This window comes from Carassius auratus, chromosome 34 (genome assembly GCF_003368295.1).
Source record: "Carassius auratus strain Wakin chromosome 34, ASM336829v1, whole genome shotgun sequence".
Taxonomy (NCBI): Eukaryota; Metazoa; Chordata; class Actinopteri; order Cypriniformes; family Cyprinidae; genus Carassius; species Carassius auratus.
Genome location: NC_039276.1, coordinates 19,730,999 through 19,758,991, shown reverse-complemented (window position 1 = coordinate 19,758,991; position 27,993 = coordinate 19,730,999). Strand labels below are relative to the sequence as shown.

General features: G+C 37.4%; 1 protein-coding gene across 5 annotated transcripts in view; it reads left to right on the top strand.

Annotated features, from left to right (window-relative positions):
• The window catches only part of LOC113053469 (ecto-NOX disulfide-thiol exchanger 1-like), a 76,641-nt gene that overhangs the window by 22,068 nt on the left and 26,580 nt on the right, over window positions 1-27,993 (top strand). For 2 of the 5 annotated variants that reach the window (XM_026218528.1, XM_026218529.1), the window contains 2 exons: window positions 24,598-24,727; window positions 25,753-25,887. In XM_026218528.1, the coding sequence (XP_026074313.1) occupies window positions 24,718-24,727; window positions 25,753-25,887 (145 nt within the window). In that variant the 5' untranslated portion in view covers window positions 24,598-24,717. Of the gene's footprint in view, window positions 1-16,634; window positions 16,873-24,597; window positions 24,728-25,752; window positions 25,888-27,993 lie in introns of those variants that run through there. The other 3 variants (XM_026218530.1, XM_026218531.1, XM_026218527.1) reach the window with 3 other exon arrangements.

Sequence of the window (27,993 nt, the reverse complement as noted above, 5' to 3'; positions counted from 1 at the left end):
AAGTGTCTTCCAGAAAAGTTTGATTTGTGGTGTAACCATCAAGTAAAAATAACGTTCTCCGCCAAATCCACTCTAAAAATATAAATCATTATTAAAGCAACAGTTGACCTAAAAGTGAAAATTTGCTGAAAATATCTCAGACCATACAAGATGCACAGTTAGATGAGTTTGTATCTTCATCTGAACAGATTTTTGGAGAAACGTAGCTTTACATCACTTGCTCACCTCTGCAGTGAATGGGTGCCGTCAGAATGATAGTCCAAACAGCTGATTAAAACATCACTATAATCCTCAGTTAAATGTCTTCCTTATGTCTTAATACCACCACTTCACCATTTTTATTTAGAATAATGTTAGTTCAGATACAACAATGTGGGTAGGAAAAGTAATGCAGTGCATAGCTTGAGTTAAACTTTTCTTCTCCCTCACATTAAAAAGAGCATGTCAGAAAGGTCAGTCGGTAAAGAGATTCAGTTCAGGGCAGGATTAGCTCATGAGTGTTTGATGGGTAAACCAGAGGTGGTTTGACAGAAACAGAAGACAAACCCAGAGAGAAACAGAGCAATGTTCATCACAGGTTGTTTAGCGCAGGTGGATTATCCTCAGTGCTTTCCCGTGACCTTCCGCCGGTGGCATACGAGATGAGCAGAAGGCATTTCGATGTTCAATTTTTGCACCGTACATTTTAAACCACTGTCAGATCTTGTGGCCAGGGCTATGCTAATACCTCCTTACAGCAGCAAAGAAGAGAAGGGCATGTCATATTCAAGCGTTTCTTTTTTTCACTGTGCTAAATGTGCCGGGCCTCCTACATTTAAGTCATATTTTCCCTCTCTGAAAACAGGCTTTTTAATATTCAGCACATTATTCTGTACCCTTCAGCTACGCGTTTGTACCATTTATTATTTTTCTCTCTTTGTCTTTCTCATCGGCCATCTTTAAAGCTTAAAAAAAGAGTCAAAGATTTCAAAATTCACCATTTGAGAATTTCAGTTGCATGTTGTTATTTTCACAGTCGCAGCTGCAGAGCATAACTCAAGGCTCAAAAATCACATTATGGGCTAAAATATCTATGGCTTAGAGCTTACGTTGCTATTTTGATCCTGTTTGTTAACAGCCCGAAGGATCCAGTGGACTCCATGCGAGAGAGCACAATAGCAAATGTATTGTCTCCTGCTATAATTTGCTTGCTTTTTTTGTTGTTGTTGATAATGTGCTTATATGTTTCATCCCTGACAACATGTGTCAGAGGGGATTGCATGGTCAAATAAAGGCAAACAAATAAAAGTGGACTAGCCTTGTAGCATGTAACTGATTATGTTGGGAAATGCATGAGTTTTATCACATCCATAACTGAACATATTGCTCCAGTTTTTATGGAGGATTACTGATGAATAATGTCAAGTGAATTCTTGACAAAAAAAGCTGGATAGCATCCGCGCTGTTATTATCTAGCATGCATCTGCCTCTTCAACCGTGGAGTGAATACGACTTCGACTACAGTGTCTGAATCTCTGAAAAAAAAAGAAAAGTATTTTCTCGCCCTTGCTGGTTTTCTCTATTTTTAATTGGCCTCATATTAGATGTTTCTTCTCCTGATTCTATGCACAATCTCCATGCAACAGCAGTTCTATTAAAGTCTGCACTGAATGAATCTCTCTAAAGGGAGATAAGTGCTGCTGTAGTTCAGCTGTGGAGAAGTATGTTTTCTTGACGGTCTATCAAGCATTTATTCATAGGAACTGAGTAAACTTCGTGAATTGCCTCATAATATTATTGCATTTTTGAATTGCCTCACAGATTATTGAATGTGCTCAGTGTTTATGAAAAGGAGTCCTGCCTTTTAGCGAGACGGAGACACAATCTGACTGTGAGCTGATTTATTTGATAGTATTTATTAGATGCAGAAGAATACACGAACCTGAGTCACTGAAGGTTTTCAGCTCAAATCTTCTGAGAGAGACTGAGAGAGAGAGAGAAAAGAGCTGAGTTGCTTCTATGTGAATCTTAGCCTGACTACGTCAGACTTCCTACTTCCGCTCAATTTCATTTCGCTTCTGTACCAGGCGGCAAGGAACTCGACCGGAAGTTGAAGTCGGGTGGGGGCTGCCATCTTTTAGCAGAACTTCACTTGCGTTAGCATTCCCATTGACTCCCATTCATTTTGGCGTCACTTTGACAGCGAATAACGTTACATCTGAGGCGTTTAAAGACTCCGTTTGTCCATTATTTATTTCTAAAGATACACGACAATGTATAAAGGGCTCCATTACCTTCTATGTTACATTATGGCCCCGTAGAAACAGTTTTTGTAAAAAATAGGCTAACGACTGCGTCATAACGCACGACTCTCTGTCGCACAGTAGAGAAATTACCGTACAGACAGGAGGAGAAGCTCGCAGGCAATTTACTTAATATGGCGTACTGGCGTTACATTTTAAAATACTATACAAAATAATTAATCAGAATACTTACTCCTGCTCACTCACGACAAAGAACTCCCCGCTCAAGCTCGCCGTCTCTGCAAGATTAACGATGGCAGTTAATCTGCCATCGCACAGCTACTAGAAGATTTACATCTGTCAGACAGGTTGCTGACGTCGTCAAGCTTCGTTTGAGTCTGCGCGTCAGAAACGGAAGTGCTAAAAAACGCTAAAAATGGGCTTCACTTGTCTCAATTGAGTTCCAATGGGGTCGCTGTGTCCATTTCCTTTACTGTCTATGTTCTGTACTCAGTCTGATACAGCGTCCGAGCTTTCTGTTTGCCACCGGTCTGAAAACAGCCGGGCCAATCAAAGAACAGAGGGCGGGCTGAGAGCCGTGACGTAGATGCTAAACGCCGAGTTTTACATTGTAGGTTAGAGAAATCGAAAACCAAAACGACCGCGGAAATTGGAAACGAGACACGGGATGCAATTCGCTCTGTTATGGAGAACATTCAACTCTTTTTCAAAATGCAATAGTCGTTTACAGCCATGTTCACTTCGGTATTTCGCTCGCATCATCATGTGTTTACAACAGGTTTACAGTGAAAGTTCAATCATAGATTTGAGTTCGATGCATGATGTCTGTGCTTCGATGCGGCTGTACAGGCACATAACATACGTCATAACTAAACGTATCTGATTTGCTTACGGGTAACCAATGATTTTAAACTTCAGACAAGCGCCCCCTAGCGAGAGAGAAAACACTTCTCTATTATGCCATTCCAGACTCTGTCTACGAAGTAAAGTGAAGTAGCAGAGTCTGGTATTACCAGGCTATGTGAATCTATCCTCTAATCAAGGAATTGTGAAAAATAATGTATCATGGTTTTCACGAAAAAATATTACGCAGCACATTTGTTTTCAAAACTGATAAAAATAATAAATGCTTCTAGAGCAGCAAATCCGCATATCAGAATGATTTCTGAAGGATCACGTGATACTGAAGACTTGAATATTGCTGCTTGAAAATCAGCTTTGCATCACAGGAATATATCAATGATAATACAAATCTAACCGAGAATGACAGTATAGCTTTCTTTGATGATGAACTGAACTAGATCTCGACCCATACTTTGTGAACTGATATCACATAAAAAAAACACATTTATTAATGTTTTTTATTTTTTCCGAAATATTGTGAGGTTAAGTGGTGTCTTCACTGCAAGATAAAGAATCAGTCACATCCATTTCTAATAGCGATGCTGCTTTGCGGTAAGCATACTTTGGAAAATGTTTAGCTGCTTTGCTCACACCTCATGCTAAGAGCTCTTAAGTTTCACTGGGGAAAAAATTACGGTCAGCATGTGTTTAATTTGCTGCTTTCACTCTTCAGACTTGTTGAGGAAACTAGACCTGCAGGCAGCTCAGCCCGGGATGCCCTGAAGTAAGAGCCAAAACATCTGTGTCCCTCATCATCCCAGTGAAACTGAAACCCTGCAGACAGCAGAGAGACAGGCCTGGATCACACAGGATCCCGACTGCTTCTGACCTTGGACTCGTTAGCCAAGTGTGGGCCTGTCTCAGGAGATTATGCATAGATTTGATGGGAAACATGTGTTGTTTATTCTAGTGTGCACACCTCACCAATTAATGCTTAAGTCTGAAATTAATTGGAGGGGAAGTGAACATACGTTGTTGCTATAGCTCAGTGACTCCGTCAATCATGCTGTTTAGTGCGGATACCTGTGACAACCAGACATGAATGTGTAGAACAGGCTGAATTCCTGTTTGGAAAAAGCTTTAGTTTTTTTTTTTTTTTTTACAAGAGTGCAACTGTGGTCTCGTTATGGTGTATATGATGATATATTGAAATGAAATTGATATCACAATATGGCTTAGTGCGATTGACAAATCATCCAACTGAATAAATTTATGTACAACTGGTTTCATAGTGAACCGCTCGCAGCACTGTTCATTTACACAAGTGCAGCTTATGATAAAGTGTCTCTTTTTCTTTTTATAGTCATATTTAATTGGTTAAAAACAGTAGGAATATGGTCTATGAAAACCCAAGTGTAAATAGGCTAGATAAAAAAAAAAGCCTTTCTCACTTCATTAGCTCTTATCAAGAGTGAACTACTGTAAGTGTGAACATCCAAGTTTGTCTTTTTTGTTTTGTTCTTTTAAATCATTCAGCCCTAAAAGGTTGAAAAAAGGTTAAATTTTTCATCTTTTTTTATTATTATAATTTTTTTTCTACGCATACATTTAAAATAAATCATCAGAATTTACATTAAATAAAAGCATTTCAAATAAATGCTGTTCTTTTGAAATGTCTAATTATTTAAGAATATGGAAATATTAAGCAGCACAACTGATTTCAACATTGATAATTACAATAAATGTTTCTTGAGCAGCAAATCAGCATATCAGAATGATTTCTGAAAGATCAAAGAGTAATTTTGCAGATTTTTATTTTGTTTTGTATTTTAAATCATAATAATATTTAGCAATATTCCTGATTTGACTGTGTTTTTGATCAAATCTTATCTATGAAAACTCAAATTGGAAATATATTTTTTAAACTCACTTTTTGGTTAGTTTTGAGTTTTCTCATAAAGAATAAACCCAAGTTTCACCCAAATCATTAAAAAAAATAAAAAGATTATTTGTGCTCAGAAAAAATATTTTCATCTTTAAAAAAAATAAAAAATAATAATACATTTTTTTATATATATATATTTTTGCACTCCTGCAATAATCCCCCCTCTCATTCTAGAATAATGAGTTCTTTCTGATTATAACTATGCAAGTCCCCCTGGTAAAAATATATGCATTCTTTCATATCATAGAATAAATCAAGAGAAAACAAAATATTGCAATGTCAGTATTTTTCCAGTAACATGCAGCCCTACGGTGTATTGTCCTCTGTGGTGGTAGCCATGATTTCTGTCAGCTAATTTATCTTTCTCATGGTGTTGGGTATAATGTCCTTGCAGAGTACCTGAAATACAGCAACAAATGCGTCAGTAATATTTCACTGCTCCTGGTGACACTTGGCATGAAGATTTTCCATAACAAGGGCAAGGCCTGGCAGAGAGGAGTCCCCGGCCAGGTTTGTCACGTACCAATGCAATTCAAGGTTCATTACAGAGCTGATTTATTTGGAGATGTTTACTTCTGGACCGGACAGTGTTTCTCACCCGTTCCTGTGTTTCGTTGGGTTTCTGCGTATCTTTCTGAAGGGTGTATGGCCATTGGCCCTGTTCCAGGAACAACAGCGCTCCTTTAGGGCTGAGAGCTTCACACTCCATCAACAGTAAACAGCCGTATGGATCCAAGGTCAAGGATTCAGAGTCTTTCAACCAATACAGAGGGGTTTCTGTTTGAGGTCTTGAACTTCAGAGTGAGATAAAAGCTTGTTCTCGCTCTGTTCCACTGCCTTGTGAAAGTGAACCTTCATCGTCCATTTATAATGTTTAGGGGTCGACTGACTGACTGACAGGAGCTGGAATCAATTTCATTCAGCCTTGGCCTTCCTCACATCCTAACATAATGGTCTGTAATAAAGCCTGATGGCTGAGTGGATTTACACGAGATGGGTGTGGATGGAGAAGCCTGGCACACGAAGAACAATCTTAGACCGGATACTCTATGCAAGTATGTGAGCCAACTGACAGAGCTGAACAAGGCCGGTTACATAGAAAATGTTTATAGATAGCTGGCTGAATATTAACACATCCAATTTAATGGTACATATGCTTTTAGGGAACTCTATAGCTCTCTTGAGTACCAAAGTTTGTTACTGCCACACTAATGCATGAACTCGCTTATCATTCTCAAAATATTGTCAAACATGTTTGTTGACTTTACATTCATGAGAAAGATTTTGTGTAGTCCAAGAACTCCATATAAGCATAAGGATACTTCTTCAACAAATTATTGTAAATTTTGTTGATTATTGGCACAATACAAAGAGTAACATTCAAAAAACTGGGGTTAGTAAGATTTCTTTCTTTTTTAAAGAAATTATTCAGCAAGTATGCATTAAAACTGGTGAACAGTAGAGAAATTAAAGAGTTTTACATTGTTACATATCCTTCCATTAAAAATAAATAAATAAAATAAAACGCTGTTCTTTTTAAATTTCTGTTCATCAAAGAATCCTGAAAAAATCATCACAGTTATTTTAAACTCTAATATTTAAAAATTTATTCATAAATGCAGTCTCAGTGAGAATAAGAGACATTCAAAACTTCAAAAACTTATTATATTTAGTTATTTAATGATTTTTTAAAAATTATTTTATTTATTATTATTATTATTATTTAAGATGACTCATTGGCAAAAATGTGAAATAAAATAAGTCAATAATATTATAATTAATTTAAAAAGGAACATCTGATGCAGTAACAAAAATATTTTTTTCAGAGTCTGTTTTTCATATGGTTCACGTAAACTTGTCTAATTTTTTTATTTTTATTGTTGATGTGGAAGGTTTTGACTTGAGAAATAAAATAATGAACTTTTTGAGAATGTTGATTTGTATCTTATGTAAAATGTATCATATATAACTACAACAGGGCCGCACACTCAACATGTTGGCAAAGCATTTGTGTTTGTGTAGTATTTTCCTGGCTCTTAGGAACGTCCCACGGTGGAGCATCTGTGCATGGGACAGTGGGGCCACAGTTGTACCCAATACCAGCGGGAATTGGGTTCAGCTCTTTTTAACAAACAGCTTCTGGCGGGGATTGGGTAGTGTGCATGTAGGTCACAGTAGGGTTTCTGATGTGTCTTTATATTCTCTCTCTGCGTGGTGAGGAGAGACACACTTTCTCATCACGTTGGCTGGTGTGAGTGTTAAATCAGCACGGCTGTGAGGTTCATTAGCAGGTCTGGGGAAGATTCCACTTAAACATGGTATGCATTCAAGTCTTCAGCGCTCCTCTTCACGGGGATTATATCGTGGTCATTTGCGAGTCTTTGACCTCCCTTGTGTATTTCATGGGATTAGATTGCGATCTCTGGATTTTTTCTCATGGTTTGGCCCACTGATGACATTTAATCTGTATTAACACAGTGTACAGAAAGCCATAACAGTTTATGTGATGTATCATAAGACAACTGTGCCTTAAATCATTCAGTAGTGTCCTGCATTAGCCAAAATCATGACAGTCTAGGAGTCGACTTTCCTTTAAATATGTCGGCTTCCATACCAGGTCTCGCGAAATCACTAGACAGACGTCCCGGGGACATTGTGTCTTCCAGTCTGGCTACCAAAATGCACCACTGTCTTAAATAGTGGTATAAATTAATTCATTTGAGTTGTTCACTCGCTTGTAGGGGCGAAACGGATCGTAGTTAATCATTAGCATGAGTTTCTAAGTTATTTTAACATTTCAGACAGCACACAAACACAGAATTGATTCCTCATTTGCATCCCCCTGAGCTTGAATGGATACATTTAAACAGAATTATCTCAAAATAATAGTATATTTTTTACTAGTAGTATGATATTACACTTTTACAACACACTTTTTTGGGGGGGTTGCCAAATTGTAAAGCCATACAGACCAGGAAAATCATCAGAATTGTTTTTAATTTTTACTCAAATCATGCAGCCAAATGTCAGAGTATGTACTTAATTCAATGCATCTATCTCATTGGCATTGTCACGTTATTTATAATGTCAGCCGTGTCACTGATCTCTGCCGAGGCCTCGTGGAATGTCAGTTGGAAGTGTACTTCAGAATATAGTATGTTTCTCATCTCTTTGGTCAGCAGGGAAACTAGCTCACATCATTAGCTACTGTGTTTAGCTTGTTGGAAATGTGATGATAGAACCACAGTGTTACACTTTTCAGGGAAATCAGTCTACCTAATTATACAGTAGTTGACTCTGCACATTAAACTGTGATAGGATAATGTGTTTAAACAATGGAAAAAAAGGACACACTTCACCTTTAGCAACACTTTACTTCTGAGCACATACACTCGTGCTTTGCAGGTGGTTAGATGAGCACAATGGCCATGGCGGCTCTTTTCAGGCTGTAATAACATCCTGTGCTATTTCACCCTTTCTATGTGGACCACTGTCTCTAAATATTCTTGGCTCAGGTTTACAGGCAATGTGTGAAATGCAGCACGATGCTAATTGGCTCTGCCTACGTTGTGTGTGTGTGTGCGTGTGTGATGTGAGATCATGATGAGGCAGGCTGTTTAAAATGCAGAGCAGTCATAGCTAGAGGAATGCTTCAGTTCGCTTTCGCCATCTGGTCACTTTCACTGTGACTTAGAAGCATTACCCCAACACACGCTGCTAGCTGCCACATCACACGCACACGCACACACACACATGCCCTTGTGAAAAAGAAGTAAACTTCAGCATACATATTACAGATATGATATGCTTGAAGGGAATATATTTAAATGTGATGTTTTCAGATGATGTTTATGTGATGTTTACAGCCTTGCTATTTTCTGCCTACATAGGCAGCATTCTCACCTCAAGTAATGTTCTTCATAGGCATCACAGAAAGAGTGCTCCTTATGAGATAGCACAACTTACAGTACAGTTAATTTCAATAGACTTTAGCATTAGCATGATGCTAACCTAACAATGTAGTACTCTAATCACAAAAATGCACAAATGGGTAAAAATATTGGGTCAGTTTATCTATTTAATTTTTTTTAATGTTTATTGATAATTAATCTATATTGTAATACATTTTGTAACAGAAATGTATCTTGTCTGCCATCTTGGATGAACTCCTTGTTGCAATGCATTCTGATTGCTTTCTCCTTCAAGGATTCATGCAATGATGCCAAGAGAAAGTGTTTAGATTCTTGCTAGTTTTTGGAAAAGTGCATAAGACCTTCTGTAGCTACAGGCCAAGACAGACACTGTTTCAAACATATACCAACTTCAGTTTCCTCTTTAGACTTTACATAATACACTCAGTCACACTTCTAGACGCTGAGATGTGATTACAACACCACAAATGGCTTCTGTGGCCAGCGGTGGATAAAATTGGTGACTGGAGCTCAGAATGCTGTGATGGAGGATGGAGGATGGAGGATAGTTTGTTTGGAGATTAGTTAGATTGAGATGTGAGTCTAAATCTAACAAATTAATAAAGAGAGAGAGAGGAAAAAGAAAGGGGGACAGAATAAATTTGTATAGCTTGTACTAGAGCACACATACTCTAATATGTTTATGCCACTCATTTGAGTGTTTGTCAGATTTGTTTAACACTTTTACTCATACTTAGTACTAATACTAAATATTAACCATTGGTGTATTATTCCTCCCTGACCATTTGTGTGGGTGAAAAAGGGTTTGAGTCCCTCCTTTAGTGTAAAGGTATGTTCACATTTGCTGTTGTTTGCTGTTTTTTTACAGATGAAATTCAGTTGCAAATTTTATTTCTTTTTTTTATGTGAGGAAGAAAGGATTTCCCATGCTACAGCTCCAGGTTGGACATGTAGATTTGCCATGTTGATGAACAGAAAGCTTCTTGGTTTGAATCTGACAGCATACATCGCTATACCGTTTACAATAGACAGTGTACTTTTTATGGCCACTAAATTTTGCAGAAATGTGGCTGATGTGAAACTATTAGATTTTCTAACCTACTTCCAGTGTAATCTGAATGTATTTTTTTTTTCTTTTGCAAAATGATTAGATTTTCTAATTCAATCAGATTTTTTTTTTGTTGCTAACTTTATTACCCACCATTTAAAAATATCTAGCATATAGAGTGTCTAAGGACCAGAATATCATTGCTCATAAAAATTTGATAATCTGAATGAATTACATTTTTTCACTCATTTCATTGTAACTTGAATAAATTTTTAATGTAACATGACTCATGGAACATGCCCATTTTATTGCCCATCAGGTGAAAAAAACTATATAGGGTAGGGACCAGAATACCATTGAGACAGTTAGCATCCACATATTGACACTTTAAAAAACACTCAGAGCACCCTGGCATTGTGGGTAATGCAATCACAGCTCAGATATTCCTCAGAAAATCAAAAAAATCTATTTTTTTTCATGCCGTCATCAATAAAAAGGGCGAAAAGGTTGGCAATATGCATAAAAAATGCATATTTATTCTCTTGGCAGATGCTACACTCAAAACAACATATTGCATTGTGGCATCTCATAAAGGAAAATGAAAATAAAAAGGGAAGGGGGAAATGAGTGGTGATAATCTTTTAAAATATCTTTTAAAATAGAAAACATGTAATCTTCAGTGTGTTAATCCACGCTGGACCTGTTGACCCATAAATATGGATTTATCACACATTACATTTATGTGCACATGGATTAACATGCTCTCAGACTCAAGTATTAAAGCTTGTCTATGCAGCGCCAAATAACAAAGGTTTGCTCTCTTCACGAGTGCGCGAGTGCACAGGTGCTGGTCCTGCAAAAATCTGACATGTGATACTATACTACTACACCTTCAGCCAAGAGCCGACCCTCAGCAGTGGGTGTCAACAGACAGGGGCAACAGATGGAGCGAACGGACAGATGAGAGGAGAGCTGGGTAAAAAAAAGACGTTATCATTTTGAGGAGCTGAGTTGGTGACCTGCAGTGCAGTGTGACTTTACTCTTTACGTTAGTGTCACACTAGAATCCACAGAGACGAAACACTGAGGAACCATTGCAGTAATGGCATGAAACAACTTAATTTTGGAGATTTCAAAGCGGATTTCAAACCTATTGACATTTTATTGAAATTACGCTTATTTCTACTTTTCTACTTAGGCACACACATGACAAGCTGAGAGAAAATAAAATAAATAAAAAATAATTATAATGGCCATGAATTAAGGATTTATTCCCACATTTGTTTTCATTTGTGGACACATTGTACTAATCACTGCCGTGATTTAACTCAATTAAAATGAGGGAAGGAATTAGTACAATGTGTCCACAAATGAAAAAATTGTGGGAATAAATCCTTAATTCATGGCTACAATATCTATTTTTCCTCTGTTCTTTTCCCTCATGGGTTGGGCAAAATTTAAGAAAGCGATTGGCGACCCTGCTCCTGTCGACTACCTGTGACATTTCTATACAACTCCCTATCACACATTGCAACGTCGGTCTCAAACCTTCTCAAATCGCTCACAAACTCATTGTGTCAAGTTAATTCTTGACACAATGTCAACAGGGTTTATGCTCGTTTTTTAACAGAATGTGAAAAGGAGAGAAAATATGGTTGAGAGAGCTGGAGAGATGTGGGCGGCAGTGATGTGTTTTATTTACGCCTACTTCCCACTGTCCTCTTGCAGACTTTCTCTCAGTTTCATTGGCCACTGCTCATGGACTCATTTGCCAGTCAGATGTTATAAAAGTTTAAAATGTATTATAGACATAACTGGTAGTTCATATTGTGTTGGGATACATCCTACTCTGAAGTAGGAGCTAATTTAGTACCCCCAATTGGCATTGATATAAAAACAGTTGTTCCCAGTCTCTACGGTACAAACATGCCCAAAAATTGGGTATTTCTGCCAATAATCATAAGAATTATAAAAACTATCCTCTGGTGCGAAAGCCCCTCATGCAAACAATCCCATCAACCTGTGGGGTTGGGTTTTCCATATCATTAGATGAGCGTTTCTACCTAAGATTTTTTGAAGGTATTTTTCTGAAATGGTGAACCAGAATGCTATTTGTGTAACTCTAGCAATATATTATTAGCAACACAAAGGCCAATGATATCAGTTATGTGGCATTGTAGAGTGTGATACATAAAATTCATTACCATTATAATACACAGTCTTGTAGACAACCCTGTATTATTCGCTCTTCCTCTTCTTCTTTGGAATCAGTTTCTGGTTAAAGCATATGTATATGGCTTAATTAATCCAATATTGCCACTTGCCATTGTCTAGCATTTACCACTTCAGTTAACGATGTGAAAGTGGAGCAAGCAGTCCGAGCAGGGGCGTAGCACCAAATTCTGGGCCCTGTATACTCTCAATGTCAGTGGGCCCCCTACACATGCCATTGTACGATGCGGGTTAGCAAAATGAAAATTCCATTTTGAATGATTTTTTTTTCAGTTATTTGAATATAAACAAGTATAAACAGTGTTTAAATCTATTTGGCCTACTTGTGCTCAAATACCTTTAAACCTTAGGCTATCGGGTTTGTGTACTAAAATTTTGATCCATGATACTGATGCAAGTTTTAAATTAAAAACATTTATTTTTGAACAGGAGAACACGAGACAACTGTACCCTCAGAAACCAATCAAATAAGCTAAGCCTGCCATAATGAAAAAAAAAAAAATTCAACTAAAAAAAACAAAACAAAAAAGAAAAGTCAAATGAGATGTAATCTACATCCCAGTAAATGCCCACTGACGTGTCTTTTTGTTTGTCTTTTTAGTTTTTCCAACTTTGAAAATTCCCAGAATTTTGCAACCCTATTCATTGGCTTTGATAACATCATGAATTTATTGAGCATTGACTATAGCTTTTAAGCACAGCACTGTGCTGCAATGCTAGGGCTTTTCACCAAACAAAAATGATCATTCGCTTTATTGCTCAAATCAATATTACCTGTGTGCACTTGAGAACACAGTGATATTGGTAGGCACATCTACATGTGCAGAAATATAGGCAGATAATTTATTAAGGAGTTTGAGAATATATCACACATTATATTATATATTATCCAGAGTTACTGGCACTGAGTTCATTCTCTCAGTTGGTGTTATCAATATATTTTGAAATGAATAATGACCTCAATTGGAGGGCCCAATTAATTCGAATTAGGCTACAAAAAAAATTGCAAAAAAAAAAAAATCCATGGGATTTCAAAGGGCCCTTTCCCTAGACGGGGCCCTGGGTAGTCAGGTCCACTTTTCCCCCCACTACCACGCCCATGGTCCGAGCTGACTGAGTGGAGGCGGGGCTAATTTGCATATTCATAGAAAAGAAAGTGCACTTTTCTTGTCGAAAAAGACAAAGAGTGTGTGGTCAGAAAAAGAAAAATAGTGTGTGGCAGACCGAATGGCAGAAGGAAGTGAGGGATCATGGCTGAAAGGCTGGAGGAAGGGAGGGAGCAGATGTGAGGAGTTGACTTCCGTTGCATGCTCCTTTGTGTTGGGTGTCTGCAAACACAATCGCTCACATTTGTCTTCATTAAGAGTTCAGAAGCGTGCTGGGCTGACAGTGGCAGGACGGCTATCCACAGGCACTCTGAATCATCCCGGACACTTTCGCAGGCACTACAGACACACTAATTAGCTTTGCAATGTAATGGCCGACTAATTACTTTTTCCTCAAATAGGAGTCTTATTACAGAAATGCACAGGCCTGGTTTCCTGTTTGTCATAATACTGAGATCAGAGCTGTCAGTGATGTGCCTGGCACTTTCCAGAAAGAGAACAAAGAGAAATAATCCACAGATGAATGTCTGTTCTGCTTTGACACACAGCTACAGATCATACCTTGGTGCGACAGAGTGGATAGAGGGCAGCTGAAAGACATGGATATGCTTCATAGTGAATGGCAATTAGGTGGACGTTGTAGGGTAGAGAGATGAAATGGCCAGTCAGGGAGGATCAGACATGGCTCTCGGCTTCTGTTCTGGTATCAACTGCCAGTCAGGTAGGCTTTTTTCATTTTTACACACAGGAAAATAAAAGCGAAGATATCTCTACAGCGAAATTCAGCACAACCCCATTTGTCCTCACTGGTGACAACTGCTCATTTTTCTTGCCTGCTTAGCTACAAATGTGCTGAACAAAGTGAGAGAAACATCTAGCAAGACAATTGGTTTTCATCTTTTGCGTCTGAGCTTCAGTTTTAGTGTGTAGTTTCGATGATTTCATTTATATTTTGAGTTTGGTGGCTTCATTATTATTTACTTTTTTTTTTTTGCCTCCATATTTATGTAAGATATAATACACTTTCTGTTGGTCATTATCACAAAGTAGACCATTATGCAGTAATGACTTGCTTATATATTGATCTGAGTTTAAATTGTTTTATTATTCATTGTAAAAAACGGTTGTGGTTGTCAAAAATTCACCATAAAACCATAATATGGCGACAATATTACAGATGGCATAATGGTGCCTGTATGTTTTACAACGTACACCTGTATATTTCATTAAATTATATAATGTTAATGTACTATCTACTGAATCAGAGTTCATTGTAAGTGGCCTGTACATAAAACATTGTCAGTACTCGTATATAGATGGTGCACAGGTTCATACATGCAAAACACTATTAGGGAAACACATGACATGAATACAATACAATTATCAATTATAAAATAATGTAACACAAAACACCCTAATGTACATTAAAGATAAAAAAATAATAATAATTTGAAGAACCACAGAAGAAATAATATTTAAATAAAATCATATGTGCATCACACACAGACTTCTGGGAATGTTCTTTTACTTAATCAGTTATATGGTAATTCAAAGATTTTCATGCAAAAACCATACATTTCACAGTCACCGGCGGCGCCAGGGGGGGTCTTGGGGGGTCTCAAGACCCTGCCAAAAAATGCCTTGACCCCCCATTTGACCCCCCAGCCTCTTCCTGATTAAAAAATATATATATTCGGGATAAAGATCCAAAAATGTTTCTCTTCAAACGACGCAGAACAATAATAAATAATAATTATTTCGACATTTATTCATACACTGAACCGAGAACCGTTTCTGTCGGACGCGTCCGATTCGAGAACAGATGAGCTGATGATAACTGCGCATGCGTGATTCAGCGTGAAGCAGACTGACACAGAGCGTGAGCGCATCTGAACCGAACTGATTCTTTTGGTGATTGATTCTGAACTGATTCTGTGCTAATGTTATAAGTGCGGGTAAACCAAAGGCTTGAATGAAGGGCAATCATCGCCAATGACGGCATTACATCGAGCGCAAAAGAACCGGTGAACCATTTTTTTTTTCAGCTGGTTTATTTGATCGAATTGTCCGAAAGAACCGGTTCACTTGAGCACCTGCTCCTTTGCCCCTTAAGTGCCCTTTTGTCAAAGCAAAATTTCCTCAATTTTTTTTGTAATAACATACACTTTTGTGAATGCCTGCCCACGCCCAATCATAATATTAGTACAATTTATTAATAATAATTTAGCCGTAAATAAAATGACTAACATGATGACCGTTCACCTGACTACGACCTCATCCAACCGGGAAGATTCCTCACGCTGCACGCGCATTTTTTAATTGCTAGAGGATATTTTCAACATCGTGGCAGCTGGTAAGTGGTGTTTCATTCTCAGCGAAGTGATTTTGATGTTTATTTACTTATTATTATTTTACAAGAACGATGTGAGAACATGCAGATACGTTGTTTATATTGCTGTGTGTAGCCTGTAGTGTAGAAGTAACACTAGCGTGCTGTTTGAGGGAGAAAAGTTTCACAGGCATCGAGGGGTCTGGTCTTTTTTATGTTATTTGAATAAACTTTTATTATATTACAGTACTTATTTATTTTTAACTCGTAAAAATAATTATCACAACACTGGTAAGGCTTATTCAGATTTTCTCATTCTCTGAATTATCATTATAAAAATAAAAACAATTCAGATTTTAAATGTGATGCAAATATTTTTTCTACAATAGCAACAGTGTTTACAACAGCAAGACCACTTTAGCCTGTAAACTCAATAATATCTATCTGGAAATAAATGTAAAAATATCAATGTCAATAAAAATGCATAATATACCTGACATGAAAGTGCAGTGTGAAGGATATGAATAACAAATGTAGCCTGTCATTTGTTTACATTGCAAAGGTGTTTTTGTAGTTTAGTAGCAGAAATATGCAGTTATTAGCCGTGTCCACTGTATTTTTTGTTGGTTTTCATGAGACCCCCCTTGAAAAGACCAGGACCCCGCCATTGCCCCCCCAATCAAAATTGTCTGGAGCCGCCACTGTTCACAGTATTTTACAGTAAAATTATATAGAGCACAATGTTAAACCATCATATATGGTAAAGTAACTTACAGTTATTAGGTTTTTAATGGAACATTTAAAAAGAGAAAATCTACGTTTATGACAAGATTGCAAATAGCTCAAATATAGAGTCAATTAATCCAGGCCAGTAGGTGTCAGTATACAATCTAGTGACACTGGTACAAAGAAGAGCCAAAAAACACACAACAAATGAACCCTTTCATGCATAGTGGTCACTACAGTGGACAGCTATAAAAAAAGCATTTTCTTGAATCTACATGGGTTTTTATGGCAAATTTGCACATCTGCCTCTTCATTGGACCCTGGTGCGTCATCCTATAAATTGCAACCGAGTGGCAGGCTGTTGTGTTTCGATTTTTTCCCCCTCCAAACCAAGATGGCCAAGGGTCAGTCAGACATGCCAAGTTGCTCCGGAATATCCACGCATTCCTTCTATCCTAGGAGACTCTTGTAGGTAAAAAAAAATATTGCAGCATCAAGCAATATCTAATGAGTTTTGAATTTAGATTGAGAGAAAACACTGATTAATCACATGTCCACTGTAGTGGACGTCATGCATCAATTGCTATATTTCAGCTAGAATTCTTAATTATAATGTGAATACTGTTTTTGAAACTTAAAACTTAAAAACTTAATCTGCAGTGACTTTTTTGTGCAAATAAATGTATTTGTATTATTAGAATGTAATTTTTTCATTTACATCGAAAAAAATCATGTGATTACATAATGTATGACACTTGTAATGCATTACTTGTTAGATCAAAAAGTAATTTGATTTCGTAATGCACGTTATTGTAATGCGTTTTTTTACTCATAACATCAAAAGTAATCTGATTACGTAATGCATGTTACTTGTAATGTGTTTCTTTACTCGTTACATCAAAAAGTAATCTGATTAGGTAATGCATGTTACTTGTTATGTGTTTCTTTACTCGTTAAATCAAAAAGTAATCTGATTAGGTAATGCGCATTACTTTTAGTTAATTACTTATTCGATCAAAAGGTAATCTGATCTGGTAATGCATGTTACTTGTAGTTAATTACTTATTAGATCAAAAAGTAATCTGATCAGGTAATGCATGTTACTTGTAGTTAATTACTTATTAGATCAAAAAGTAATCTGATCAGGTAATGCATGTTACTTGTAGTTAATTACTTATTAGATCAAAAAGTAATCTGACCAGGTAATGCATGTTACTTGTAGTTAATTACTTATTAGATCAAAAAGTAATCTGATCAGGTAATGCATGTTACTTGTAACACATTACTTTACTTGTAACATCAGAAAAAGTAATCTGAATGTGTTATGCATTACCCCCAACACTGATCATTTCAGATGATATTGAAAAAACGTATCGCTAGGTTTTCTCAGAGGAGGGCTATGATAGAAATGTGAATGTCCATCTTGAACATAATCAGAATTATCAGCTAATAAGGGTAAATATCCATACTCTGGTGCACTGGAGGGAGCATCTGAGTGGTTTCCACAGTTGTACCTTGACAGGCTGTAGAAAATTCTGATGGAATCATGTCCTCATGTTCTAATATCAAAGATACGCAAAGTGCAACTTGTATGAAGTTGTATGAAGCCTTTGCAATATTTAGCATATATATATATTAGATTGTATATATTTGTTTTCACATGATTTGATGCAATTGTATTGATTAGTTTGTTAAATTCACATACTTTATCTGTTTGATTATTGTCTTATATTTAATAAAGTATATCTCCAGTTTAAACCATAACCGCATGCTGTCCACTCAAGTGGACATCTAAAGATCTCTTTGAAAAATTTGTACAAAAAAATAAAATAAATTCTCATTTTTCATGCCCTAAGAGCAATAAAAACACAGGAAAAAATCTTGACTGAGGTTATCATAATTCATGTATGAAAGGGTTAAAGATTAACTGATGCTTTCTGTTTTCCTTGCTGGCTTGGAAATAATCAAAAATGGCACTGTTGTACTTTGAATAGAATAGAACTTTGTTTTGATCTCTCCGCTGCGTTGCCGTGTGCGTAACTTCTGAGCGGCGCATGCACAAAGCTGACATCGTATGCCATTCTAGCGCAAGCTAGATTTAAGTGATTATTACATTTTAAATATGGATATTTACCGGAGGCCTATGGTCATCCCCCGGGGCCATGTGAGACACTTTTTATTAATAGATGCGCTTTTTATTAAACTTCTCATGGACCGTTAGACAGAATCACCCACTGAGTTGCATTAAACAGCTTGAAAGATTAAAGGAAATTTTTTAAATAATGCCAACTGAATTAATCTGAAAGAAGAAAGTCATATACACATTGGATGACTTCAGGATGACTTTTAAGAGCAAATTATAACTTAATTTTCATTTTGACTGAACTAACCCTTTAAGATTTATTAAAAACCTATTGAAAACAAAACGTGGCTCTGACATAATTACACATTTCAGGAAGTACCATTAGATATCACTAATGGTACTTCCTGAAATGTGTAATTATGTAATTATCTCAGATATGTCCTATCTGTAACATGGACTGGTTTTCCACCTCCCTTCAGTCCCATCTCAATGACCACTCATGCCCAACAGCACTAAAAAGATTTTGGACAGCCATCAGAGCTGTGCACCAGATCTTAACCAATGCTCCAGCCGGAATTACATTTCTGTAATACATACCGAGGGATTCTCCAGCTTTTTCATCTCAGTAATGGGATTAGGATAATGCAAAGGTGTGCATGCTTCCAAGGAACAGTGGGGGAGGGAGAGAGAGGCTTTAGAAACCACAGTCAAAAGAAACACTGTCACTCACAGTGTAAACATCTGTGTCTTTAGTCACAAGCTACTGTCATTGCTTAGTTTTATTGCACATGCTTCATCTTGGATGTGGTGTCAGTGTCTTTGCTTACATGTGTTTAAAGGTGCGAGCTCTTTGCGTTCTCCTCAGTCAGTTGGCGGAGGTCTAGTCCTACAGTGAGTGATCTTTAGAGCTCCTCTACTGTAGACCCATTTACGCTCCTCTGACTCTGTTCAGGATGAGCAGATGGAGAATTGCCTTCTTTTGTTCGGATGCAGTGTTGCGTTAGCCATTTCATTCAAACGAAGTAGCTGTATTCACGCCGAGCTGCAGATACGAGCTCTGAATCTGCTTCAGTTTAAGGCCAAACTCTGTTGCATTATGGATGTTAATTCCTGGTAGTAAATTGTTATAAGTCATATAATAAGTCATAACATAAATAATTTCATATATATAATTAAATAACAAAAAATGTTATATTAAACTTTAACTATGCTTCCACAATTCGAGCTCTTTGATTGGTTTACGAATAAACCACCAATTAATATTTTTTGCTGCATATGCTACAGAACAACAAATTCAAACATGCATAAATGGCTGTCAACATGTTCCCTCCTGACGCTTGCTCCGCTGACTGTCTACCCGCTGCCGAGCTCTGCCTGGATCTGGTTTTCCCGTTTTGCTGAGCAGTGCCAGCCCGAGTTTGTTCAGTTATTTGCCAGTTCATTCTAGGGCTGTGCGATTTCTAAATTTATAGCACAGTATGCTATCTGATCCAATCAGAATGAATTATTTTAATCTGCTTTCGCGTTACAATAATGCGCTCTCGCTGCTGCTTCTGCACCACTAGGAGTACATGTGAACCTGTGTAATGTATAACAAATCTATTTCAACACCGAGGAACAATGCATGGCAAAAAAGAAAAATGGCAAAAAGAAAACTGGATTTATTTATTTATATTTTTTGCCATGAGTCTAGAAATTTTGTTATACCTTTACTATAGTGATTATTTTGACTTAAATCAAAATCGCAAATTTGATCAAAGAAATCGCGATAGATTTTTTTTTTCTTCATATCGCACAGCCCTAGTTCATTCAATAAATACAGTCTAGCTTCTGAGTGATAAGTTATTAACCCAACAATAGCGGGGTCAAATTTTTTTATTTTGTTTTAATTTTTTTGCGGTAGGCCGCGCAAACATATGTGTTTGGTTGTGTGGGCCGAGAGTAGAAAAAGGTTGGGAATGGGAACCACTGGTCTAACACATCACAGCACTGGCTTAACCAATGGTGTGAGTGTAGGGGCGGGACTATTAGCTCTGACTGACCAATAGCAAACAGTTTGAGAAACCTGTTTGAAACAGTCATTATTTTTAAGCTCTGATCTAATCATACCTTATTTTGAAAGAGAATTATTGTAGATTAAATTAATGTAAAATAAACATTTGCACCTCCACGTATAAACTGACATTAATTTTGAATATGTATAAGGCACATTACTATGGAAGTGAGAATTATGAGATAAAAGTTACAAATGTCTGTGGTCGATATAATGTTGCTTAGTAGTGAACTCCTTCATTGGGATTTATGCCTGGAAAGTGTGCAAGTGTCATTTAGCATGCACATTAGATTCTGCCATAAATCTGATGTTGTGTGCAGGCTGCAGCTTGAGCATATGATGTGTTTGTACCAAAACATTAGCTACACCATGGGTGGGTTATTATGGAGCATTGATAAAAACACAATCTTTTGCAAGTTCTGCGTAGGTGAGACTGTTTGCTGATGTACAGCATGCTGTGCTGAGCTTTTTAAACTGGTATGTGCATAGAATGCATTTGGTCTTACGACGAGAAGCATGTGGGACGTGTATCATCTGTTCCATGGCCTCAAGCGAATAAATAGATCACCCTTATGCTGGATATCTGAAAGCACATACTCATGATGTTCTCAGAAGTGGAATGTTTGGCATTTTGGATCTGTCAGACGGATGTAGACAGAAGAACAATGGAACTAGACTGATAAAAATGCTTTTGTAGAGTGCAACAAGAGGCAGCTCACTTTTAAGCCATAAATAGAGTAATTAAATTTAAAACAATGGAAAATATAAAACTGTTGATTATAAATATGAAAGTACAAAAACCCATGCACGTAACCATAAAAACCTTAATTTTAGATGATAATAATAATATTACATATATATATATATTAGAGAGACTGGAAATCAAAGTATGCACAAACAGAAACATTCAGGAGCACATAAACTTGTCAATGCTGCTTTGTAGATTCATAAAATAACTAAGACGATGGACCGCTCAATAATATTCCTCAGCAACGATTGGGTAAAATCACTGTTTTTGAAGTAACTAAACTTACAGCTTCATTGATTGAAAGATGCACAGACACAGGTAATTCTCACACGCAACTTACACCCTCCCCCCGATAATTAATTTGATATGTTATAATTCATATTTAATCTCTGCACACCCATGTAGACTGAACACATAAAACACGTCCATGACATCACTGTTTTCACAAATTGCCATTTTCATAGTTTACCTGGAGACAATAAGTGTATCGTTTTCAAAAACGTGCACCTTGAGAACTGTTTTCAAAAGTTTACATTTTCTGGTCCCCACAACGCTGTTGTGTAAATTAATGGCCAAAATGCATAAAATGGTTTCCTTTTTAGTTGAAAATTGTGTGTGTAGACACCCCCTATGACTGCAAACAATATTGCCCTGGATTTATTAAGACATTTTCACAATTGTAATGTTTTTAACCAGCCTGCTCTATATCCATTTATAATTTGTCTAATGAAGAGCTGACAGGCTTGAAACATTACCATTGTGAGAATGTCTTACAGGGGAATATTGTTTGCAGTCATAATGTGCAGACTTTTTTTCTTTAAGTTAGCATTTTCACACAGCTGTGTGTATAATGTCTAAATTATAGGAAAAGATACATAAAGTTGCAGTTATGAAAATAAACGCACCTTGTGTTGAGCTAACACACACACTGAGTTTCAGAAGGCTTCTCAGTTTGAGGGCCCTGGCTGTCAGAGGCCCTGGAAACACGGGCTCCATCCATAATACGACCCTGACATCGAAAACTGACCTTTTCATTTACCAAAGAACACATCACAAAACCAAATCCAGCTAACCGTATCAGTCTTGACATACTGCTGAGAGAAACACAACAACTATTTGGATCTTGAAGTGGAATCTTATGGAACTGAAAGTTAAAGGTAATAAAAATCAATTCACATCAAATTGATACATCAATTTTACTTCCCGAGAAGCATTTGTAAACTATAATATCAAGCCTCTTGCAAATGCATAACACATAAGAGCCCGTTCCTTTCTGTTTTTTTCACATTCTGATCATAATAGTCAACAAATTTGAAAAGGCCCACTTGTTTGGAAGTGGATGCCACCTAAATGATTCAGAAATGTCAAGTGAGTCCATGAATTATTAAAGAAACATGGGTTGTGGTGTAAATATTTCATTGTATGTGTAAGTGAGTCGGATGAGTTTGGGAAGTGAGTCCATGAGGTTTGTTGGTAATGACCAGTGGGAGAGAAGCACAGACCGACAGGAGGAGAGATGATTAGGCAGTTCTGCTGGCCATGCTTTACTCCACGCTGTCTTCTGGACCTTATGAGGGATGAGATGATGCTATATTGAGCTGTGTTTGTGATGCTACATTGCCTTCACATTTAGGGCACATTACCCACAGTGAGATCGAGATGAAGGAGATGTACCAACCATACCTTTCAGATAGCTTTCCATACTCGTATTGTATCTCAACAAATGGCTCAGTTTTGTCTCTATTCTTCCTGAAGAAATTTAGCACAAACATCTAAGAAAAAGTTGACGTTTTTAAATGTTCAGTGCCCCATTTTTAAAAAGCAGTGTCATGCTTCAAAAGACACAAGATATAAAACCAGTGAAAAACAACACAAAATTGCATTCTGTTTCCCTTATGAGCTTAGAAAAATTGACTTCTTAGCAATACACACGTCTGAGTGCATCAAGCAATATTTGTCCCAACTTATGTATTTATGTATGCATTAAGGTAAAAATGTTATTCTAATGTGGCACATTTATAAGTGAAACAAGATATTCAACAAGACAAAATGTAGGACAGGACTTGATATTTTGCATCAGGAGTTGATTGAATCCCCATTTTCTTATGATTGGATCATGTAAATTGGCGTTACAAGAATAGGAAAGTCATTTCACAGACAGAACAATTTTTAACAGAACAGGAGCATGCATCAAGAAACTAAATAAGGTAAATTTCCATGTCATGCGGGCTTTAACTCTTTACATCAAAATGGTTGATTGATGGTTGATTGCTGAAAATGTTAAACTATCAATCAGGTGACAGAAGCTAGATTATGTGCATCATGCTTTTTAGCAAAGTTTGGATCATTTTGATAATTTAGTGGCCTTAGAAATTCTACAGTAGGCTTTATAGGGTTAAATGTTTTGAGCGCTACTGCACGTCATCAAGCTCCTGGCACGTTTTTCATTCTCTTTATTTTTCCACCGGAGATGCCAGCCATTATTCCGAAGGAGTTAAAATCCACACGCTTTTTCACCAGATATCCATTTCCTGAAAATAAAATGCAAATACATTACCGCCATGCCTAATCAAAGTTGTGATATGATTGTTTCTCAATTAAAGGGAATTGCATTGCTCCTAAGTTGATATCCGCGTGACAGATTGAAATAATGTGCTGTGGTTAAGAGTTTGGCATACTGATGATACTTCAATCTCACCACCCCACTGGGGACAGAGCACTGCGCTTTCGCTTTTTTTTCCGTGTGTGGGATCCATTATTCCAACCCGTATTAAACAGCTTAATGGCCCCATCTCCCAGACTTTGATTTCCAGGATGATATAATTGACGAGGCTAGAGAGTGCAGGAGGAGGGGATGTGATCTGTCAGGGGGAAACACAGACGGGAGGGGGTCAGATCTCACTCGCACACACTGTGACCCATCAGCGGATGACATGTGTCATTTTGATGGAAGACTGATGGGTCAGCTGTAAGTCATTTAGAGCGGATGCACTGACAGAATGTCTCAAAGTGGCTTTAAGGAGCTACACGTCCTTTAAGGCATTTCCTGCAGTCTTGTTACCACAGCTGTAGAAACTATTGGACCCGGTGTGATGGTAAGAGTTCACACATTAGGAACCGATAATGAGAGTTACTGTGATATTTTCATTACTATTTATAGCCTCGTTCTATCTGAGGAGGCATTTGTAGCTGTGCATTTGGCTGGAGCGCTGGGAACAGAGCGGCCATCCTTAGCCAAATTAAATAGTCCTAATAAAAGTGTGGCTGTGCTCTGAATGCCATCTCGGCTCTCTTTTGTGTGTGCTGCAGGTTTCTCTGAATGCTGTGATGAGTTCCTGAGAGCTTCGTTCTCCCCGGCCGGCTGTCTTGGAAGAGCAAGGGCTCTGTGACAGCAGTGGCACCCACAGAAACAAACACTGACAACGGGCCATGGCTAGCGGTAACTAACCTTCTCTAATTATGTCCAGTACCTCCTCTGAACATGCTTCCAAAATCTAGTGAGCTGCCTATATGGGCAGCATTTTAAGGCATGATGGGCACGCTAAAGATGTGAAAACCATTCCAAACGTAGGCTGGATGGTTATGCTGTCTTCTGAGACTCTAGGGCAGCTTCGCAAGTGTCCTTTGTGGGAAAAAAGGCAACATGCTAACATCCTTCATATCATTAGAGCTTAGCAACACGCTAAGACCAGTCTCAACTGAAATCTCTCATGTGCTCATGTCGGCTGAGGTGGGCAATGTCCATTTTCTCTGTTAAATGTTAAGTTATGACAAACAGTTATTTATGAATACTGTATTTGTATTTGTTACACAATTAAATGACTTACAGTTGTAAAACCAGCGTGTACATTCTGGATTGTGGCCTAATAAATGACTGTATATGATTGTTTGTTTCTCTGTCTATATGCTTATATACAACTGTGTCAATGCTAACATTCTGTGTTATATGATGTTGTTTTTTATTTTAAATTAGTCCAAGCAGAGGAAATTTTAATAGCATTTTTTAGAATTACTATGTGAAATGCTAATCAGATACAAGCTCTTACAGTAACTAATGCAATTTAAAAAAAACAATACTTGACAAAGCAGCAGTTTTGCAGAGACAGAGGATTTATCATTTCTTACTATTCTGCCAACTTGCACATTTATAGTGAGTGTTTCTGAAACACACATCGCTGGTTTCATTTCATAACCACACATGCCATATTGGTTCCTGAAACAGTATAATTGTCTGTACCTTAGACCTCTATTTAGACCTCTTGAAGCTTTAACTGAACACTCTTGAACTAGAGAAGCATATAGTCTGTACACAACTGATGCAACCAGCCTCTGATGTAAAGCATAGCAGCCATGTAATGCTGAGTGACAGTGCAGCTGTTCAGCCAGTGTGTGTTTTAAAGGTACTTGTCATTGTGCATAAGGGCCTAATGGACTGTGTTGTTTTTATGTTTTGTTTTTTTGCAGCAGACGGCATCGGCAGTTTGGGAAGCGAGCACAGCCACATCACTGTTCCCGTGGCTGATCCTGGCGCCTGGGCCACTGCCATGAATAACCTGGGCATTGTGCCGATGGGCTTAGCCGGGCAGCAGCTGGTCTCAGGTAAAGCCCTGCACCCTCCTCCAGTGTGCTAATCCTGCTGCTCTTCCCTTTCACGGCATGGGGAATAAAAAGCAGATATTAAACCGGGGTTCCCATATTCCCTTTGGTAAGCAGCACAGGCACCAGCCTCTCCAGCCAAATATGTGACCTTTAGAAGCAACACTACACATTGGATATTACGTTGACGCATGTTACAGTTTGTTAAGCTTTATTCTTCAGCTGAGATACTGGCAGCTCTGAAAAGCTCACGTCCTGGTGTGATGGTGGCACCCAGCGCTTTCTTGTCTTAAACTCTGGGCACTGGTCTCAATCCTCCCAGCTGACTGAAGCTTTGTAGAGATGGACGGTTTTCCTCAATGCTGTCTCTGATTGGCCAGTGATCATCAGCGGCCATCTGCAATCATAACTGCTCTGCTGTTTTGTAAATGCTAGTTGCACGGAAATAATCTCTGACATATATGATTTTATCTCAAATAAGCTGTGGATGCATCAAGTGAACTACTGGAGTGCTTGGCAGTTTGTTTTCTCCATACACTGACAATTCACCTCTCTAGGACTCATGAATGGGAGTGGAAGTAGTTAGATTATAGTCAAGCTACTCTTTTGAAGTGAGCAATGTCTTCATATCCAATGATATGACTTCTAATTTAAGCAAGGGTGAGCAGTCAGTGTATACTTCACAGCGTATAATTACATTAAAACTACAGTACTAATACACAATGCTACATATACTAAAAGTAATAAACAGCAGGAAATATTTTGCTCAATATTATTGATTATTTCAAGATTATTTCTCACCTTAATTGCACTGGAAAGAGTCAAAAAAAGTAATTCAGTCTGCAAAATTAATACATGTGCACTACCATTCAAAAGGGTTCAGTAAGATTATTCGATGTCTTTGAAAGTGGTCTCTTATGCTCTTCAAGGCTATTTTACTTGATCTAAAAAAACTGTAAAATTGTAATATTGTGCAAATATTATTACAAGTAAAAATAACTGATTTTAAAGTATTTAAAAATGTAATGTATTCCTATAACTGCACTCCAGTTTTCAGTGTCACGTGATCTTTCTAATATGTGGATTTGCTGTTCAAGAAATATGCATGCTATGCATATATTGTATGCGTCTCTCTGCATCAATGAATCTATAATAAATAAAATCAATTTAATAATTTCATAATATCAATTTCTTTCAAACATATGATGAGTAGCATATATACAAGTAGCTTGAAAAACTACATTTTGAATCATATAAAACTAAAAAGTTAAAAAAGTGAAAGTTTTTTGTGAACTATTTCCCAGCACTCTCCTTGGTTTGGATCCTAATTACTATCACACTAGGGAAGCTATGGACTGAGGCAAATTAGGCTCAGATTAAAATGCATGAGCTGATATTTCAGATCATGATTATTTATGAGAATTTGGGAAGGCACAAGTCATTTGACTTGAATAACGGTTTTCTTTTTTTGTTCTTGGTTGATTTCAGAAATCATCTAAGAATGAATATTAAAACTATTATCCTCAGCTTCTGAGCTAAAGCCTCTGGTAATACGCCAAAGCTGAAAGAAACACTTCCAGCAAGGACTTTATATACTGTATCCTCTTTCATCCTTTCTGTGTTTCTTTCACACGTGTAGTACATGCAGCGATATGCCTCTAGATACCTGAAAGAGGATTTCGTCACACTAGCACAAATGCTGGCCCTTTGAGAAAAAACAAGCTAGTTCGTCTCTGGCTCCGCAAAGACTATAGTGACGCTGTCAGAAATTCCAGCTTCAAAGGATGATTGTAAAAGATTTGCCTGGTTTCTGTCGAATATAACAGATTATGCTGAAATAACTTCTGAGCTTTGTTTTAATTTCCCTCAGCATGTTTCCAGGCACACTTCAACATCACACATATTGCTTATGACACAAACACACAGCTTCTGTTTTGTCCCATATCTGCTCATAAATTTGCTGCTCGCAGAGCAGATGCCCACTCACACAATTTGTCCTCGCAGGCAGTTTCATTCTCAGTATTTCAGCACATTTTCTATTGATTATAAATGTTTATTTGCACCAGCTCATAAGAAGACATGCTTTGTGAGAACTTTTATTTATTTATT